Here is a 21,922-nt window from a genome sequence, read left to right as displayed (position 1 = left end):
TATTGGTCAACAGTTTGTCAGCCCCTACAGGACACTGCAGGGCATTACTCGATCAGATGAGATGAGGCCAGATTATTAAACCGGACTAGACTCCTAAATGGGATAATGTTGACCTTGAGGGTGACTGCAGAGTCAAACTGGGCCGAGCACTGAGGGATACTCAATCTGACAATTATAAAAAATGCTGCAACGGTCATCGGCATGACAGCACAAGGAAAAGCGGTGGAAAAAATTGAAAACCGGGAGCCACACATAATAAACCTGCAGAATGGAGGAAAGCGGGAGGAGACCTGGCTGGAATGAGAATACAGACTACTACTGTTTAATTGGCGCAGCATGGACACAGAGAAAAGGGGAGTAAAAGAAAGATGGAGAGGACACAAAAGAAAGTGACGGGGAAACAGAAAATATAGTCGTAAAAGGATTAAACTGATGAATTATAAATATCCATGTATCTCAGAGTGCACTGAATGGGTTTCAAAATCAGGATGGGGCACGTGCTCACCCCTTCATACTGAATGTTCAACATAAAAGGCCTGAAACATGTGTCATTGAGTCTGTTTGTGGCCCAGCATGATTAATTCTGGTCCCAATTTATGTTCCAATAACTAGCCAGATTATTTGAAAATATGTAATGTTGAAATAACAATTCACACAAAGTATTATACACAAAGTAAAAGGACTGACAGCCCTATTGTACATTATGTATTGACCATCATTTGGACCCTCACATCTACTATATTAATCATAGAGTGGAAATCCCTAAAGCCCAAAGTGCTTGAGATAGCACTCTATTTTAACACTTCATTTCAAGGTAACAGTAATGGGGAGCCAATACTCCCCATTCAGTCATGTAATTAACCCCCTACTTTTAAAGAGTTCTGCGAATGCAAAAATGTCTAAAACACCCTACAATCACCCTCCAATTAGCCATATAGGTACTCCTTATACACCTTATACTACCACTACCGCTATTATGGTGCTACTGTATAAAGCATTGTATGATTGGTTACTGAGTAAATATCAATACTTCCTGTGAGATCCTCTTCATAATACCTTATAAGTACATTTATTATACCTTTTGAGCAATGCATAATGCATTACAATGCACGACATGGGTGCTAAAATCTGGTACTTATTTATTAACCATTGATAAAATCAGACACTACAACAAGAGTACAATAAGTCAGAGACATCCAACAAGACCTCAACCTGAATGAACCCTCTCGAAGGGTTCATTTGAGATAACCAAACAGGCAGACTTCATTTCAAACTGTATTATAGGTTGCCCTATATGTACTAAAACTAAACGACAACATCCAGTCTATAACAATAGTAATTTAACCATATATGGTTACAGTGGTCCTGTGTGGCTCAGTTGGTAAGACTGTGTAGTAAGCAATGCCAGGGTCATTTGTTCAATTCCCACAGGGATCACAGACACCAACTAAAAATGTATGCACTCCACTGTAATGTTACTCGCGTTGGATAAAAGCATCTGGTAGATGGCACATATTATCATTAGATAATTAAAACATACAGCGCCTTCAGCTATGCAATCTGGTTTCCGAGCTGGTCATGGGTGCACCTCAGCCATGCTCAAGGTACTAAACGATATCATAACCGCCATCGATAAAAGACAATACTGTGCAGCCGTATTCATCGACCTGGCCAAGGCTTTCGACTCTGTCAATCACCACATTCATATCGGCAGACTCAACAGCCTTGGTTTCTCAAATGACTGCCTCGCCTGGTTCACCAACTACTTATCAGACAGAGTTCAGTGTGTCAAATCGGAGGGCCTGTTGTCCGGACCTCTGGCAGTCTCTATGGGGGTGCCACAGGGTTCAATTCTCGGGCCGACTCTTGTCTCTGTATATATGTCGCTGCTGGTGATTCTCTGATCCACCTCTACGCAGACGACACCATTCTGTATACTTCTGGCCCTTCTTTAGACACTGTGTTAACTAACCTCCAGACGAGCTTCAATGCCATACAACTCTCCTTCCGTGGCCTGCAACTGCTCTTAAACGCAAGTAAAACTAAATGCATGCTCTTCAACCGATCGCTGCCTGCACCTGCCCGTCCGTCCAGCATCACTACTTTGGACGGTTCTGACTTAGAATATGTGGACAATTACAAATACCTAGGTGTCTGGTTAGACTGTAAACTCTCCTTCCAGACTCACATTAAGCATCTACAATCCAAAATTAAATCTAGAACCAGCTTCCTATTTCGCAACAAAGCATCCTTCACTCATGCTGCCAAACATACCCTCATATAACTGACTCTCCTACCGATCCTTGACTTTGGTGATGTCATTTACAAAATAGCCTCCAACACTCTACTCAGCAAATTGGATGCAGTCTATCACAGTGCCATCTGTTTTGTCACCAAAGCCCCATATACTACCTACCACTACGACCTGTATGCTCTCATTGGCTAGCCCTCGCTTCATATTCGTCGCCAAACACACTGGCTCCAGGTCATCTATAAGTCTTTACTAGGTAAAGCCCGCCTTATCTCAGCTCACTGGTCACCATAGCAGCGCCCACCGTAGCACGCGCTCCAGCAGGTATATTTCACTGGTCACCCCCAAAGCCTATTCCTCCTTTGGCCGCCTTTCCTTCCAGTTCTCTGCTGCCAATGACTGGAATGAATTGCAAAAATCACTGAAGCTGGAGACTCATAGCTCCCTCACTAACTTTAAGCATCAGCTGTCAGAGCAGCTCACAGATCATTGCACCTGTACACAGCCCATCTGTAAATAGCCCATCCAACTATCTCATCCCCATATTGTTATTTTTTTTCCTTTTCACTAAGTATCTTTACTTGCACATTCATCTTCTGCACATCTATCACTCCAGTGTTTAATTGCTAAATTGTCATTATTTCACCACTACGGCCTAATTATTGCCTTACCTCCCTAATCTTACCTCATTTGCAAACACTGTATTTAGATTTTTTCTATTGTGTTATTGACTGTATGTTTGTTTATTCCATGTGTAACTCTGTGTTGTTGTTTGTGTCGCACTGCTTTGCTTTATCTTGGCCAGGTCACAGTTGTAAATGAGATCTTGTTCTCAACTGGCCTACCAGGTTAAATAAAGGTGAAATAAATTTAAAAAAAGAAAGTGTGTGATGCAATTCATCAACTAAAATACACAGTATCTGAGGTGATGTGGTGTGCAGATACTGTCTATCAACTTGGGGATGGAAGTTAAACATTAGCCGACCACCTAAATAAGCTGCAATCTCTGGACCATTTTGACGAAATGACAGTGAGTGTCATTGGTACTCTTCAGTTGCTGTTTGGACACTGCTTCCCTTTCTCTCTGCCTCTGTAGAATAGCACCATCTACAAACAGCATCATGTCAATATACTACAATGTCTTGCATCTGAGCCTAACTAAATCCTTTCCAAAACTTACTCTCTCTCTCCGGGCGAATTTCATGGACAGAGAGCAAAAAAAACAAGCAAAGTTATAACAGCATTCCAGCGCTGAGATATGCAACCTGCCCAGACCGTTTCTCGTAAAAAGATGGTGACTCAGTTTCGAAAAGGGAGTTGCTTTATTTCCGCTTTGATGTTCATCCTTCGCAGCGCTCCCTTTTTTCTCACTCACTCATCGAGGCGATTTGTTTTGCTGGCATTTGCTGTCATTGCAGTCTGTAAATTACCTGACTGTCTGTCTGACTGTACCGTGTGTAGAAGAGCTCATTACACTGGAGTGATAATATTTGTGCATGGCTACTAGCCTCATCTTTTCCCATGCCATTCTTATAGTTACCCGACCTGCAGTTTACTTATAGATCCAGTATAGATACTTTGTGCATTATCATATAAATAATAAAACACATATGACAGGAATAAAAAAATGTGGGATAAATTCATACTTGAGTAAACACCATATACTGTATGTCAAATGCCTGAGTGCCCTCACTGTATTGTGTATCTCCTATGTGTACATTCTCTGTTGTTCACATACACTCTTAAAAATAAAGTTGGAACCAAGTAAGTTTCTTAAGAGCTATGCCATAGGGCAATGCCGTCGGGGGTACGCCAAATAAAAATGTGATTGACAATTAAAACACATATATATATATATATATATATATATATATATATACAGATATATATTTATTTTTTTACTTTTTTTCCTTCACATTTTCAAACAGTCCATTTATATTTTCCAACGGGGCTATACATTTGGGTGAGGTTTTTTTCTTGCCTGAGTAGCATCGTTTCACTGCCAAAAATAAAATGAAACCATCTAGTGTTCAGAGAAATTACAACACAATGTCAAAACAGGTACTCTAGTCAAATAATTAACATCAAATTACATTAACCGTTACTCTCTCGCGGGAATTCCACTAACGGTTCGTATGGAGCCAAACGTAGCTGTTGCTCATGTTGGTATCTGTACTCATGCGCAAAACCCGTGAAGTAGTGGAATGGTAACGCGCGTGCAAGCAGTTGCTCCCGATGCCACTTGGGTACACCGCAGCATCCACCGAGAGGCTCTTGCTGCCAAGGGAATGCCTGACAGCTTGAAAGACGTTTTGAACACTACAGTGAAAATAGTTAACTTTGTTAAAGCCAGGCCCCTGAACTCGCCTACATTTTCTGCAATGATATGGGCAGCGACCATGTAACGCTTTTACAACATACAGAAGTGCGCTGGTTATCAAGGGGCAAAGTATTGACAAGTTTTTTTTAAATTGAGAGACGAGCTTAAAGTTATCTTTACATACCATCATTTTCACTTGTCTGACCGCTTGCATGATGATGAGTTGCTCACACGACTGGCCTATCTGAGTGATGTTTTTTCTCACCTGAATGATCTGAATCTAGGATTACAGGGACTCTCCGCAATTATGTTCAATGTGCAGGACAAAACTGAGGCTATGATTAAGAAGCTGGAGCTCTTCTCTGTCTGCATTAACAAGGACAACACACAGGTCTTTCCATCATTGTATGATTTTTTTGTGTGCAAATAACTCAAGCTTACGGGCAATGTCAAATATGATATAGTGAAGCACCTGAGTGAGTTGGGTGCGCAATTACGCAGGTACTTTCCCGAAACGGACGACACAAACAACTGGATTCACTATCCCTTTCATGCCCTGCCTCCAGTCCACTTACCAATATCTGAACAAGAGAGCCTCATCGAAATTGCAACAAGCGGTTCTGTGAAAATTGAATTTAATCAGAAGCCACTGCCAGATTTCTGGATTGGGCTGCGCTCAGAGTAACATGCCTTGGCAAATCGCGCTGCTATGACACTGATGCCCTTTGCAACCACGTACCTATGTGAGAGTGGATTCTCAGCCCTCACTAGCATGAAAACTAAATACAGGCACAGACTGTGTGTGGAAAATGATTTAAGACTGAGACTCTCCAATACAACCCAACATTAATCATTTCAAGCACACCCTTCTCATTAACCTGTGGTGAGTTATTCACAATTTACGATGAACAAATAAGGTTTTATATGTAAGATGGTTAAATAAAGAGCAAAATGATTGATTATTATTTTATTATTTAGTATTTATTATTTGTCTTTGTCACTTCCAACGAGCCGGGTTGTGACAAAAACTCAAACTCTTTCTTATGTTTAATAAATGCATCGTATATAGTGTGTGTGTGGGGCAGGCTTACGATGACAAATGACAAAAAACAACATTTGAGAGTGCGCTGACACTGGTGCTAGAGGGGGTATGCAGCTGGAGGTTTAATGTTTGAAGGGGTACGGGACTATAAAACGTTTGGGAACCTCTGCCATAGGGGAACCATTTTAGGGCCTCTGAAGAACCATAAATGTGATTGATCTTTGAAGAACCATACAAACCAGAAATGTTTTGTCCCTCCAGGGCCGGAATTGAATAGCCCTGCTGTATGGTTTTATGCCTTATTTGCATATTTCCCAGAGTGCCTTTCGAGTGAATTTTAGAGTTACCAATACCACCCATGACTGTGTTTGCTAGTGACGGAGAAAAAGTTGATGCATTCATTCAGTTTCATTCTTGTGGCCTTCACCAAGTGAGATCCTAAGTGAATATGTTGTCATTAAAATGTCATTCTTAACACAAAAATATTTCATAAGGATTTTTTTTAGGGCAACTAATACAGTGGCCTGAAACTCCATATTACACCTGCAAGACACATTATGCTGGTTTGCAAAGTGATGTGTAATTCCTATTGGAATCCAGCCAGAGTGGGGATATCTAACATTTGGCATTTTTATTCACCCACAAATTGCATTCAGAATGACTGCCAGCGTTGGGAAGACTAAGATATGGGGATAGGGGGCAGTATTTGCACGGCCGGATAAAAAATGTACCCGATTTAAACTGTTCACTACTCTTGCACAGAAACGAGAATATGCATATAATTAGTAGATTTGGATAGAAAACACTCTAAAGTTTCTAAAACTCTTTGAATGATGTCTGTGAGTATAACAGAACTCATATGGCAGTCAAAACCCTGAGACAAATCCTAACAGGAAGTGGAAATCTGATGTGTGGAATCATTTCAAGCCTTTGCCATTGAAACACACAGTGACTTAGGATTCCTTTTTCACTTCCCAAGGCTTCCACTAGATGTCAACAGTCTTTACAAAGTGGTTTGAGTGTTCTCCTGTAAAAACTGACCGAACGAGAAGGCTGTAAACTAGGTCACAGGCGGATGGCCATGTCTACTATGATGCGCATGCGTGTGGGGACCCTTTCTTTCCGAAACGTTTTATAAGACAATGCAATTGTCCGCCTTGAATATTATTGAAGTTCTGATTGAAAAAGGCCCTAAAGACTTATGCTATACAACGTTTGACATGTTTGAACGAACGTAAATATTTTTTTTTTTGCTCTTTCATGGCGCTTCGGTACATTTTGAGTAGCCTACAGAACACGCTAACAAGAAGGAGCTATTGGGACATAAATTATTAACTTTTTCGAACAAATTACATTTGTTGTGGACCTGGGATTCCTGGAAGTGCCTTCTGATGAAGATAATCAAAGGTAAGTGAATATTTACAATAGTATATTTGATTTTAGATGGTTCCAAGATGGCGCTAACCTGTATCGCCTAGCCTATTTTTCTGAGCATAGTACCTCATTTATTGCAAAGTGTGATTTCCCAGTAAAGTTATTTTGAAATCTGGCAATGCGGTTGCATTCACGAGATGTTAATCTATAATTCTTTGAATGACAATATTATAATTTACCAATGTTTTCGAATAGTAATTTTGTAAACTGTAGCACTGATTCACCGGCAGCATTTGAGGGAAAATATTTTCTGAATTTCACCCCCACTGTAAAATGCTGTTTTTGGATATAAATATGAACTTGATAGAACATAAAATGCATGTATTGTCTAACATAATGTCCTAGGAGTGTCATCTGATGAAGATTGTCAAAGGTTAGTGCATCATTTTAGCTGGTTTTCTGCTTTTGGTGAAAATAGCTCTGTGTAATGTTTTGTCAATGTACTGTCCTAACATAATCTAACTTTATGCTTTCGCCGTAAAGCCTTTTTGAAATCGGACAACGTGGTTAGATTAAGGAGATGTTTATCTTTCAAAGGGTGTAAGATAGTTGTATGTTTGAAAAATTTAAATTATTCGATTTATTCTGTTTTGAATTTCGCGCGTTGTATCTTGTCAACCAATCCTGTTAACGGGATCCGAACGGGAAGGGGTATCCCCAACAGGTTCATCTAAACTGGAACAAACATTTCAGCAATGAGTCCAATAAGTTCAAGTAACAGATTAGAATAGTTTAGAAAAATTTGAGTAGCATAAGGTTAATGAATCAATCAATGTGCATGCAAAAACATAGATGATGAAGCAAACAATTCTAAAAATCAACTGCAATAAAGCATGCTGGGAAATATGATAAAGATATGTGTGGTTTTGGTTCAACTCTGGTTGTTAATTTAGCTCTTTACATGTGCTATATGCTATGAAAGGGCCACATTTGCAGGCTTCCATACATTTCAAGAACCTTTAAGAATTCTGAAGATCCGTAGATGCCACGTCAAGGACCCCACAGCTAACTCAAAGGTTCTTAATCTGGCAAGAGTTCTCCAAGGAACCGTAAGAGCTGAGGAAGAAGCATTTTAGAACTTTTATTTTTTTCAGTGTATATAATAAACAGTTGAAGTCGGAAGTTTACATACACCTTAGCCAAATACATTTAAACTCAGTTTTTCACAAATCCTGACATTTAATCCTAGTAAAAATTCCCTGTTTTAGGTCAGTTAGGATAACCACTTTATTTTAAGAATGTGGAATGTCAGAATAATAGTAGAGAGAATGATTTATTTCAGCTTTTATTTCTTTTATCACATTCCCAGTGGGTCAGACGTTTACATACACTCAATTAGTATTTGGTAGCATTGCCTTTAAATTGTTTAACTTGGATCAAATGTGTCGGGTAGCCTTCCATAAGCTTCCCACAATAAGTTGGGTAAATTTTGGCCCATTCCTCCTGACACAGCTTGTGTAACTGAGTCAGGTTTGTAGGCTTCCTTGCTCGCACATGCTTTTTCAGTTCTGCCAACAAATTTTCTATAGGATTGAGGTTAGGGCTTTGTGATGGCCGCTCCAATACCTTGACTTTGTTGTCCTTAAGCCATTTTGCCACAACTTTGGAAGTATGCTTGGGGTCATTGTTCATTTGCAAGACTAATTTGCAACCAAGCTTTAACTTCCTGACTGATGTCTTGTATTGTTGCTTCAATATATCCACATAATTTTCCTACCTCATGAAGCCATCTATTTTGTGAAGTGCACCAGTCCCTCCTGCAGCAAAGCACCCCCACAACATGATGCGGCCACCCCCGTGCTTCGCGGTTGAGATGGTGTTCTTCGGCTTGCAAGCCTCACCCTTTTTCCTCCAAACATAACGATGGTCATTATGGCCAAACAGTTCTATTTTTGTTTCATCAGACCAGAGGATATTTCTCCAAAAAGTACAATCTTTGTCACCATGTGCAGTTGCAAACCATAGTCTGGGTTTTTTATGGCGGTTTTGGAGCAGTGGCTTCTTCCTTGCTGAGCGGCCTTTCAGGTTATGTCGATATAGGACTCGTTTTACTGTGGATATAGATACTTTTGTACCTGTTTCCTCCAAAATCTTCACAAGGTCCTTTGCTGTTGTTCTGGGATTGATTTGCACTTTTCACACCAAAGTACGTTCATCTCTAGGAGACAGAACACGTCTCCTCCCTGAGTGGTATGATGGCTGCGTGGTCCCATGGTGTTTATACTTCCGTTTTATTGTTTGTACAGATGAACATGGTACCTTCAGGCATTTGGAAATTGCTCCCAAGGATGAACCAGACTTGTGGAGGTCTACAATTTTTTTTCTGAGGTTTTGGCTGATTTCTTTTGATTTTCCCATGATGACAAGCAAAGAGGCACTGAGTTTGAAGGAAGGCATTGAAATACATCCACAGGTACACATCCAATTGACTCAAATGATGTCAATTAGCCTATCAGAAGCTTCTAAAGCCATGACATCATTTCTGGAATTTTCCAAGCTGTTTAAAGGCACAGTCAACTTAGTGTATGTTAACTTCTGACCCACTGTGATTTGTGATGCAGTGAATTATAAGTGAAATAATCTGTCTGTAAACAATTGTTGGTAAAATTACTTGTGTCACGCACAAAGTAGATGTCCTAACCGACTTGCCAAAACTATAGTTTGTTAACAAGAAATTTGTGGAGTGGTTGAAAAACGCGTTTTAATGACTCCAACCTAAGTGTATGTAAACTTCCGACTTCAACTGTATATTTAGAACATCATAAAGTATATGGATAGCAGTTCATGAAACATACCAAAATGGAGGGGATGGGCCATGTGTTTTCTTTATCGTTGGGTACATTTTTCATTATCACTCTACCCAACGCCTATTACGACAGCCCTCTCTCCTTCTCTTTCTGTTTTAGAAAATAATTTGATTGATGTACTGTATAGTCAAGATTTGCTGAAAGGCAGTAGTCTCTCACAGTACAGAGTGGCAATAAACATAAAGACATAAATACTCTTAAAGGATATGCCTGTATCGAGACTTTTGATTGGCCCAGCTGGCCCACCATATTGGCAGACCATATGGATGGATAGACAATAGCATATTGTCTCTATGTCCAAATGAGGATCTGAAATGCAGGCTTCCTGGTGTTCTTGAACCTCACAAAACCTGTGTAAGAGCAGTCTGGTATAAGTAACACTGAACACACCAATTAAATCACGACACGACCCAAGCAACAATTGTATTTTTGCTATTTTTCCTATCAAATCTCTCTCTCTCTCTCTCTCTCTCTCTCTCATGCTCCCTGTCCTGGCCTCTATACCTTCTGTTCTCCCCCTCTCTTCTCATCCCCCATTTATGTCTGTTCTTATCTTCCTTTTCTCTCCCTCTTCTCCTCTGCCATGTTCCTCTCCACTCTGTGTCTGACCTACTTTTTCAGATTGCTGCAGTGTTCTCCCCCTCTATAACATGCATAAACACACACACACACACACACACACACACACACACACACACACACACACACACACACACACACAGAGAGAGAGCTTTTGTTCTCAATCATCTCCACTTGCCGTCCCCCATCCCATTAAACCAGGAGGAACCAGTGCAGGACCTGCACACAACGTTCATGCATTGGCTGAGGACCATACACACAGCACAGCAGAGAGTTTCAGCTGTGGTTGTTAATTTGATGGTGTTGGTGGTAGTGATGATGGTGGAGGCAAGATTTTCTTCTCGTAGGACAATAAACGTTTTTCTGATTGGGAGATGATGATGGTGGTGGTAGTGATGGTGATGATAGTTAGTAATACTACTCAAAGTACGGCTAGTCATAGAACTTTAGGGGCACCATCATATTCATGTGTATGGAAAACATTAAACAGTAGATGGTTTGACCATCAAGGTATGCTAGCCTTACCTGAGAGGCATTTACCTTCTCTGTTTGTTTGTCTCTTTCAGTCTCTCTCTACTACTCTCTCTAACACACACATGCACACAGTAGACTTGGGTACACATACCAACAAAAAAAGCCTAATACAGTAAAATGGGTAGAAAATCTGATCATGTATGTAGGCTGTACAGGGGGGCAGACAAGAGGGAGTGAGTGGGGGGACCAGTTGATGTAACAACCGCATGCAGGGAATGACAGGAGAACATGAGAGGGGGGTTAGGAGGATATAAATGGAATAGAGGAAAACAAAGGACAAAAACATGACCAAAAGATAAATGGATGTGTTACCAGAGGACAAGACCGGACAATCTGAACATCCTCTCGTGCCTGTATTACTTAAGTCGGGCAGGACGTGTTAGTGGAAGGCTAGGCTAGGCATTTGTCCAGAGCTAGCATAGGTTATGCTAGGCATTTGTCCAGGGCTAGGTTAGGCTAGTTATTACGCTAGTGGTAAAAAACAACAACATGCAACACCAAGGAAGACAGGAAAAGATGGAGGTAGATTAAAAAATACCTATATTTTACCAACAGCGTTTGATAAAATTCCTAAAATAGTTTGAAAGGTAATGGGGTCTATTACAATACGTAAATCCTATAGTAGTAATGTATGCCTTTAATACATTTTGAATCATAAAAAAAAGGTCAAACAATGGTTAGCATAGAATGCAACAACCTGTATATGTTTATAGTAATACCCTACTGTACATGTCATATAAACTAAGGTGAGATTTAAACATTCTAAAAGCTATGCTTTTATCAGTCGTGTTTAGAAAAGTGGTGTAAAACTTACCCTGCCACAGTAGTAGCTGTATAAACTATAACACTCATACAGTATTAATAGTAAGCATTATTTCCTCAATGATAAAAATGTAGATCTGTACACCAGATCAAAAGATAAAAGCATCACACCAGTCCGGATGTGATTACATGCAGTACAGCTGAAGTCGGAAGATGACATACACCATAGCCAAATACATTTAAACTCTGTTTTTCACAATTCCTGACATTTAATCCTAGTAAAAATTCCTTGTCTTAGGTCAATTAGGATAACCACATTATTTTAAGAATGTGAAATGTCAGAATAATAGTAGAGAGAATGATTTATTTCAGCTTTCATTTCTTTCATCACATTCCCAGTGGGTCAGAAGTTTACATACACTCAATTAGTATTTGGTAGCATTGCCTTTAAATTGTTTAACTTGGGTCAAACGTTTCGGGTAGCCTTCCACAAGCTTCCCACAATAAGTTGGGTGAATTTTGGCCCATTCCTCCTGACACAGCTTGTGTAACTGGGTCAGGTTTGTAGGCCTACTTGCTCGCACCCGCTTTCTCAGTTCTGCCCACAAATTTTCTACAGGATTGAGGTCAGGGCTTTGTGATGGCCACTCCAATACCTTGACTTTGTTGTCCTTAAGCCATTTTGCCACAACTTTGGAAGTATGCTTGGGGTCATTGTCCATTTGGAAGACCCATTTGCGACCAAGCTTTAACTTCCTGACTGATGTCTTGAGATGTTGCTTCAATATATCCACATCATTTTCCTACCTCATGATGCCATCTATTTGTGAAGTGCACCAGTCCCTCCTGCAGCAAAGCACTCCCACAACATGATGCTGCCACCCCCATGCTTCACGGTTGGGATGGTGTTTTTCCTCCCAACATAACGGTGGTCATTATGGCCAAACAGTTCTATTTTTGTTTCATCAGACCAGAGTATATTTCTCCAAAAAGTACGATCTTTATCCCCATGTGCAGTTGCAAACCGTATTCTGGCGTTTTTATGGCGGTTTTGGAGCAGTGGCTTCTTCCTTGCTGAGCGACCTTTCAGCTTATGTCGATATAGGACTCATTTTACTGTGGTAATAGAGATACTTTTGTACCTGTTTCCTCCAAAATCTTCACAAGGTCCTTTGCTGTTGTTCTGGGATTGATTTGCAGTTTTCACACCAAAGTATGTTAATCTCTAGGAGACAGAACGAATCTCCTTCCTGAGCGGTATGACGGCTGCGTGGTCCCATGGTGTTTATACTTGCATACTATTGTTTGTACAGATGAACATGGTAACTTCAGGCTTTTGGAAATTGCTCCCAAGCATGAACCAGACTTGTGGAGGTCTACAATTTTTTTTCTGAGGTCTTGGCTGATTTCTTTAGATTTTCCCATGATGTCAAGTGAAGAGGCACTGAGTTTGAAGGTAGGCCTTGAAATACATCCACAGGTACACCTCCAATTGACTCAAATGATGTCAATTAGCCTATCAGACACTTCTAAAGCCATGACATCATTTCTGGAATTTTCCAAGAGTTTTAAAGGCACAGTCAACTTAGTGTATGTTAACTTCTGACCCACTGGAATTGTGATACAATGAATGAAATAAGTGAAATAATATGTCTGTAAACAATTGTTGGAAAAATGACTTGTGTCATGCACAAAGTAGATGTCCTAACCGACTTGCCAAAACTATAGTTTGTTAACAAGAAATTTGTGGAGTGGTTGAAAAACAAGTTTTAATGACTCCAACCTAAGAGTATGTACATTTCCGACTTCAACTGTATCCTGCCTAGTGGCGTGCTGGCCGCATAAGGGAAAACAATTAACTATTCAGCTTCAGGTAAGAAATGACTGAGGATGTGTTTTGGTGTAACATACAGTATTATAGACCTACTATTCTGCAGTATTTGCTATTATCTTCGGTTTTGTTATCTCAAATCCTAATTAATCATTGTGATCTTGTGAGACATTGATTCAGCTTTGATTTACCTTTACTAAACGAGCACCATTGTGAGAAGTGATCATCTTCTATTTGTGATAATAATAATAAGCGATGAATAGGACAGAACTTGATGAGGATTATTTTAAGCGATTTGAGCACCCTTTCAATCGTGGTCCTGAAAGGACAACACCGTAACCAAGTGGTCACATATCATTCTCGGTTAAACTGCGCAAGAGGGGGTCCGTGGAGTTTTATCAACATCATGGCAGACGTGGTGAATTTGGATCCTAGATCTCGTTGGTGTGATGAGAAGGTTAATGCGGTGGATCAGTTTGTCTGCATATGTAATACAGATGGTACGTTTCTGTAAGCTAAGCAGTAGGGCGAGTTCAAGTGCATCGTACATGAGCCCCAAGTCCATAACAAACTGTTTTGAGGACAGCCGTTTTAGCAACTCCTTGGTAGAGTTTTCTGTCTGTGGCTGTTCTTGTAACATCGGATTTGGCCCACTCAAAGTGGTCACGCCTCTGACTAACGGGCCTCTGTACACACGCCTACAGTTATTCATCATTTGCACCCCGCCAGAGAGAGAGAAGACATGGAAGAAACCACAATTTACATACCTATAGGCTGCTATGGCCTACATATTTATTTAGTTTGTCACTCTATCGTTTTCATGGAATTTTAGTAGCAATTCAATCATTTATTTTGAATTTATCAGAATACATTTTCCAGAAATATTTTTATCAGCTCTGTGTATTCTGCACCGCTCCCCCGCGCTACGGCATCCCTATATCCTGGCTGAAACTGTCTCACGGGATAAAGCATCTGAGTGAGCTGTCTTACTATACTGCACGTAGCACATGTATCTGATGCTGTCTGGACAAATAGAGTATGCCGTACTCTTTTTGTCCAGACAGCATCAGTAACATGGGATACACATACTGAGACAAAGGGGGCTATTTCGCTCACTCGGATGCTTAATCTGAGATTGATGGATCTTTCTGTCGGCGCGCATCTTGGTCTAATATATTATCAATATTTAAATATTTTATTTTGACTGGCAAGGATGTATGGTAGGGCGGGCCAGGCCCCCTAAGGCCCGCCCTAACGCCGGCCCTGGGTGGGGCTGTGTTCACGCCCACCAATAGATCTTGGCTGGTATGATGAATACAGTCAACAAGCTACCCTCTGAATTATATAACACAGATTAACATGCTTTAACACACAGACCATCATCAGTAAAATATAGACAACCATGGAGATGGATATGGGTGTAATGATGAGATGCAGGCAGGTTAGGTTGCACACATGCACATATGAAACAAAGATGTATGGTGTTGTACAGAATAGTGTACCATACAATGTATATGTTTTAGTTACTGAAATATACTTATTACAGTATAATAACTGGATATCAAATCAAAGTGTATTTGTCACGTGCGGCGAATACAACAGGTGTAGACCTTACAGTGAAATGCTTATTTACAGGCTCTACCAACAGTGCAAAAAAGGTGTTAGGTGAACAATAGGTAAGTAAATAAATAAAACAACAGTAAAAAGACAGGCTATATACAGTAGCGAGGCTATAAAAGTAGCAAGACTACATACAGACACCGGTTAGTCAGGCTGATTGAGGTAGTATGTACATGTGAGGCACATAGATATAATATAGATATAATAACAGTCAACTGCAAGACAAGGTTAAGGTTACTGTATATCCATGTGTCAGAAATGCTAGGTGCATCAGTGTAGCTCTATCCACATATCCACTACCCACTGAGTCTACCAGTGCATGGCCAACAAACACACACACGCGCACTCGCATACACATACAATGAGACATATGTAGGTCCATAAGTTCAAGCATGTCACCCATATCCCGGTTCAAGCAACCCTGGACTTAGGGGTGACGGTCGGGAATAGATCCCATTCGTGTAGTCTCTGCCATCAGCCATAGCACCCAATAGAAAGGCACTTCCTGTTACACTACATTAAAGCCAATGCGGCCACAGGAAAAGATCAGGTGACTCAATCCAGACTATGTATCTATCTAACCCTGACACGGAGCTCTTCCTGTGGAGAGACCAGATACTGGACCTGGACAGCTACAAAGTTTCTATAGCCAGGTTGGACTGTACTAGAGAGAGAGATGCAGTGTGTGTAGGATGGGGTGTGTGTGGTGTGTGTGTGCAGGGGTGGATGTGTGTGTGTGCGTATGTGCTACTCGGTTCTGTATGTTGGCATGTTTTGTTGAGCATGCATGTAATGATGTGTATTTGCATACTTATAGTACCAGTCAAAAGTTTGGACACACCTACTCATTCCAGGGTTTTTCTTTATTTTTACTATTTTCTACATTGTCGAACAATAGTGAAGACAGCAAAACTATGAAATAACACATAAGGAATCATGTAGTAACCAAAAAAGTTTTAAACAAATTAAAATATATTTTATATTTGAGATTCTTCAAAATAGCCACCCTTTGCCTTGATGACAGCTTTGCACACTTTTGGCATTCGCTCAACCAGCCTCATGAGGTAATCACCTGGAATGCATTTTAATGAACAGATGTGCCTTGTTAAAAGTTAATTTGTGGTATCTCTTTCCTTCTTAATGCGTTTGAGCCAATCAGTTGTGTTGTGACAAGGTAGGGGTGCTATACAGAAGATAGCCCTATTTGGTAAAAGACCAAGTCCATATTATTATGGCAAGAACAATTAACTGCAACTCAGATTGCAGCCCAAATAAATGACACATCTCAACATCAACGGTTCAGAGGAGACAGAGGAGAATGAGTGAATCACGCCTTCATGGTCAAATTGCTGCAAAGAAACAACTACTAAAGGACACTTACAACAAGAAGAGACTTGCTTGGGCCAAGAAACACGAGCAATGGTGGAAATCTGTCCTTTGGTCTGATAAGTCAACATTTTAGATGTTTGTTCCAACCGCCGTATCTTTGTGAGACGCAGAGTAGGTGAGCGGATTATCTTCTCATGTGTGGTTCCCACCGTGAAGCATGGAGGAGGAGGTGTGATGATGTGGGGGTGCTTTGCTGGTGACACTGTCAGCGATTTATTTAGAATTCAAAGCACATTTAACCAGCATGGCTACCACAGCATTCTGCAGCGATACGCCATCCCATCTGGTTTGCGCTTAGTAGGACTATCATTTGTTTTTCAACAACCCAATGACCCAGGCTGTGTAAGGGCTATTTGACCAAGAAGGAGAGTGATGGAGTGCTGCATCTGATGGCCCTGCCTCCACAATCACCCAACCTCAACCTAATGTCACGCCCTGATCTGTTTCACCTGTCCTTGTGCTTGTCTCCACCCCCCTCCAGGTGTCGCCCATCTTCCCCACTTATCCCCTGGGTATTTATACCTGTGTTTTCTGTCTGTCTGTGCCAGTTCGTCTTGTTTGTTCAAGCCCACCAGCGTTTTGTGTCTCTTCTCCTGCTTTTTCCAGTCTCTCTTTTCTCACCCTCCTGGTTTTGACCCCTGCCTGTCCTGACTCCGAGCCCACCTGCCTGACCACTCTGCCTGCCACTGACCCTGAGCCTTTTTGCTGTCCTGTACCTTGGCCCCACTACTGTGGATTATCGACCCCTGCCTGCCTTGACCTGTTGTTTGCCTGCCCCTGTTACAATAAACATTGTTACTTCTACACAGTCTGCACCTGGGTCTTACCTGGAACCTGATACCCAATTCAGATGGTTTGGGATGAGTTGGACCGCAGAGTGAAGGAAAAGCAGGCATCAAGTGCTCAGCATATGTGGGAACTCCTTCAAGACTGTTGGAAAAGCATTCCAGGTGAAGCTGGTTGAGAGAATGCCAAGAGTGTGCAAAGCTGTCATCAAGGCAAAGGGTTGCTACTTTGAAGAATCTCAAATATAAAATATATTTTCATTTGTTTAACACTTTCAAACAAATCAATGTTATTTTATAGTTATGATGTCTTCACTATTGAACCCTTGAATGAGTAGGTGTGTCCAAACTTTTGACTGATACTGTATGTTTGCATGTACAGTACAGATACTTTGATCTCTAATGTTTTTGCTGCAGGTGTCTTTGTGTCTGTTGTGTGCCTGTGTTTGTATGAGCTACCTGGTTGCATACATTCATACAGAGTGTGTATGTGCCTAAAGAGTAGTGTTTTGCATTGTCATAAACCAGGAAACGTACTGTACTCAAAATAAATAGGAGTGTATGTTACCATATGCATGAATGTAACATCTCTATACACAAAGCAAACCATATGGCCAGCTAATTAGGCATAGCATGCATGTTAATTCCTAAGGGCATGTGTGGATAAAGAACCATAGCCTATTCAATTCAATTATTCAATCCATAATCTTTATCAAAACCCTGCATCATGGGGAAAATAGGAAATCATTCATCTTGTTACCCTTACAGTATATTATACTATATGTGACTTTTGCACTTTCAAGTATAATCATTCATCAAACAGTGAAAGCCTGTGTACATTCCAATCATCGGCTCTCATTATTATTAACTTGAAATCCAACTGATTCGAATCGTAGGCAGCTTCTAGGGAATAGGTCTGAAAAGAGTGCATAAAGGGGATTTATCATAGCCTAAGCTAACTACAAATGAGAATCCCCAAGGACAAATGGAGAAAAACGAAAAGGGGACTTGTTTTATGCAGTGGCAGTTCTAGACCATTTCAACTGGGGGTGCCAAGCTGGGGCCAGTTGTACTGTTAGAGGGGCCAGTTACATTAGACGTTATTGTTGTCTTCACTTTTCTTCACTGCATTGCAGGCATTAGCAGGCAAATGACCATGTTCATAATCATCATCGTTGCCACTGTCTAATAACGGATGTAAAAAAAGAACGATAGCAAAAAGTTGTTATGTAAAAGGGGGTCCAAAATTGTTGTCACAAGCTTCGACGTATAAAGGCTAGGATTAAATGAGCGCTTAATAAACAACATGAAATAAAGCGTACCTAGGCGCATCATTAAAATAGGCTAATGAAGAATGTTGGCTAGGTTAGGTAGGCTACGGGAGTGAAACTGAGAAAATATCTCCCTTGAATGCAGGTATGGGACCTCTTGTAGCAGGCTAAATTATGTAGCTAATAGTAATATGAAATCATGAATTAAAAAAATATGTGATTAATATCGATGGCAACTATTTGATTTGGCAGCACCCTCATAACGAAATAGTATCAACACGTAGGCTAGCCTGTAGTCTACAATCTGAAAGTAAAATAGCAGCCATATCATTTTTCCTACGCTATCACAATGAATTATTCAGTATCCGTGAGTCTATATCTTGCTACTTATTAACACAAGCAAACTGTCATGGAAGTCATGGCCTACCTGCTCGATTATGATAGCTTGAATGAAAATATAGCATTCATTATTCATAACAACTAGGCATATAGGTTGATCATGGAAAGCTAATGTTATAAACTTTCAACAACCTATTGTAACTCAGATGTTAGTGGTCACAGTTGAAATGACAAATATGACATTTAAAGCAATCAATTAAGAAAAAAGAGTCACTCACCCGGGCATATTTTGAGGAATAGGGGTCTTCAAAAAGGGCCCACATTCTGGGCCGCCAGATTTCCCACCAAGTCTTTTTCCTTCCGTCCTCATGCAGCCACAGTCTTTTCATGTCCCCTTCATGTCCTGGTAGCGCTGGGTCGTCCTCTGCCAACTCCGGTTCGGGATTCTCAAAGCTGTCCAGCGCCTCCTCTGCGTCCCTGTGCTGGCGGTAATTCATCCAGCAACACGCCTCCACGTCCGTCTCATCGATGCCCCAGAATGCCAGCTCCTCTTCGAACAGCGGACCGCACACATCGTTCGGACAGTGCAACTTCCCCGTGCGGTAATAGTTGAGGATAAATGAAAAGACGGATGGGTGGCGATCGAAGAAGAACTCGTCGTTTCTGTGGTCGTAATCGAAGTTGCCAAAGGCGTCTGGCTCGGTAAGCCAAGATAAGCGGGTACCGGGCAACGTTTTTAGTGTGCTTCGATAGGTTTCATGCCGCACCCCCCCGCAGTTTATCACGATTTTCTCGCTTTCCGACGGACAAGTCATGTCTGCAGTGTAACATCCTTTGTTGGACGATTTGTTCCCACTCTTGCACCCTTTGAAAGAGGAGACACAGACCGAACTGAGCATAGAGGAACAGAGGGAGCGAGAGGAGGAGAGAAAACGGGGGAGTAGGAGGGAGGAGGAGTCTGCGGGGAGAGAAAGGAATGTAATTTTATCTATGGATAAAATATGAACATTCAAATTCCAATGAAGTTATTGTAATAGTCTACACTACAGCTATGCTATGATTCCTAATGTAAGGTGCATAGAGTGTAGTAAATGTCATTGCAGCAGTTGCATAAACTATATGATTTCAGTAGATAAAACAGGTTGGTTGTAAAGTTCGTTTAACAAGGCGGTTCAGAAAAGCAATATTCACCAGAAGACTGTAGAGGTGTAGGCCTAGTTCATATTCATTTACTAACATACAGTAATAAATTAGTGACATGTGGGGGATGTCACGTTTGATTTAACAAGGATGATAATGGTTTAGTTAAAAATACATGTTATGTAATGAATGTGCTATAAGCAAAATATCTTCCATTTAATATTTCAGCACCCGGGTGTCATTCTCATTTGACTAGTTACATGTTGTGCCTCCTGCTGCTGTCACTGTAAGATGATGTGTACATGATACCAAAATGATTCAAATTTCTCCCAATTCATTGAAATAGTATCTCTAATTAGGCCACTATAAGACATTTACATTTTAGTCATTTAGCAGATGCTCTTATCCAGAGCGACTTACAGTAGAGTGCTTACATTTTTATGACATTTTTACATACTGGCCCCCCGTGGGAATCGAACCCACAACCCTGGCGTAAGCTACAGTGGGACATCAACAGAGCCAACCCCCGCCCCCTCCGCTGCTATCTGCTTGCCTTGGTACCCAGTAGGAGAGAGAGCGGGGGAGTGTGTGTGTCACTGGGGAGAGGGACAGCATCTGAGGAATGAGAATGAGAGAGAGAGCGGGGGAGTGTGTGTGTCACTGGGGAGAGGGACAGCATCTGAGGAATGAGAATGAGAGAGAGAGCGGGGGAGTGTGTGTGTCACTGGGGAGAGGGACAGCATCTGAGGAATGAGAATGAGAGAGAGAGCGGGGAGTGTGTGTGTCACTAGGGAGAGGGACAGCATCTGAGGAATGAGAATGAGAGAGAGAGCGGGGGAGTGTGTGTGTCACTGGGGAGAGGGACAGCATCTGAGGAATGAGAATGAGAGAGAGAGCGGGGAGTGTGTGTGTCACTGGGGAGAGGGACAGCATCTGAGGAATGAGAATGAGAGAGAGAGCGGGGGAGTGTGTGTGTCACTGGGGAGAGGGACAGCATCTGAGGAATGAGAATGAGAGAGAGAGCGGGGAGTGTGTGTGTCACTAGGGAGAGGGACAGCATCTGAGGAATGAGAATGAGAGAGAGAGCAGGGGAGTGTGTGTGTCACTGGGGAGAGGGACAGCATCTGAGGAATGAGAATGAGAGAGAGAGCAGGGGAGTGTGTGTGTCACTGGGGAGAGGGACAGCATCTGAGGAATGAGAATGAGAGAGAGAGCGGGGGAGTGTGTGTGTCACTGGGGAGAGGGACAGCATCTGAGGAATGAGAATGAGAGAGAGAGCGGGGGAGTGTGTGTGTCACTGGGGAGAGGGACAGCATCTGAGGAATGAGAATGAGAGAGAGAGCAGGGGAGTGTGTGTGTCACTGGGGAGAGGGACAGCATCTGAGGAATGAGAATGAGAGAGAGAGCGGGGAGTGTGTGTGTCACTGGGGAGAGGGACAGCATCTGAGGAATGAGAATGAGAGAGAGAGCGGGGGAGTGTGTGTGTCACTGGGGAGAGGGACAGCATCTGAGGAATGAGAATGAGAGAGAGAGCGGGGAGTGTGTGTGTCACTGGGGAGAGGGACAGCATCTGAGGAATGAGAATGAGAGAGAGAGCGGGGGAGTGTGTGTGTCACTGGGGAGAGGGACAGCATCTGAGGAATGAGAATGAGAGAGAGAGCGGGGAGTGTGTGTGTCACTGGGGAGAGGGACAGCATCTGAGGAATGAGAATGAGAGAGAGAGCAGGGGAGTGTGTGTGTCACTGGGGAGAGGGACAGCATCTGAGGAATGAGAATGAGAGAGAGAGCGGGGGAGTGTGTGTGTCACTGGGGAGAGGG

The 21,922-nt window shown here is 41.7% G+C and overlaps 1 protein-coding gene across 1 annotated transcript in view; it reads right to left on the bottom strand.

The window, feature by feature from the left end:
• Positions 1–19,863, bottom strand: part of LOC106578302 (potassium voltage-gated channel subfamily C member 1-like) — a 54,860-nt gene extending 34,997 nt beyond the window's left edge. Inside the window, exon 1 of the mRNA XM_014156983.2 lies at positions 19,243–19,863. Within this exon, the coding sequence (XP_014012458.1) occupies positions 19,243–19,863 (621 nt within the window). The remainder of the gene's footprint in view (positions 1–19,242) is intronic.
• Between the last annotated feature and the right edge of the window lie 2,059 nt (positions 19,864–21,922).

Source organism: Salmo salar, chromosome ssa19 (assembly GCF_905237065.1).
Source record: "Salmo salar chromosome ssa19, Ssal_v3.1, whole genome shotgun sequence".
Lineage (NCBI taxonomy): Eukaryota > Metazoa > Chordata > Actinopteri > Salmoniformes > Salmonidae > Salmo > Salmo salar.
This window is presented reverse-complemented; position numbering and strand designations above follow the sequence as displayed.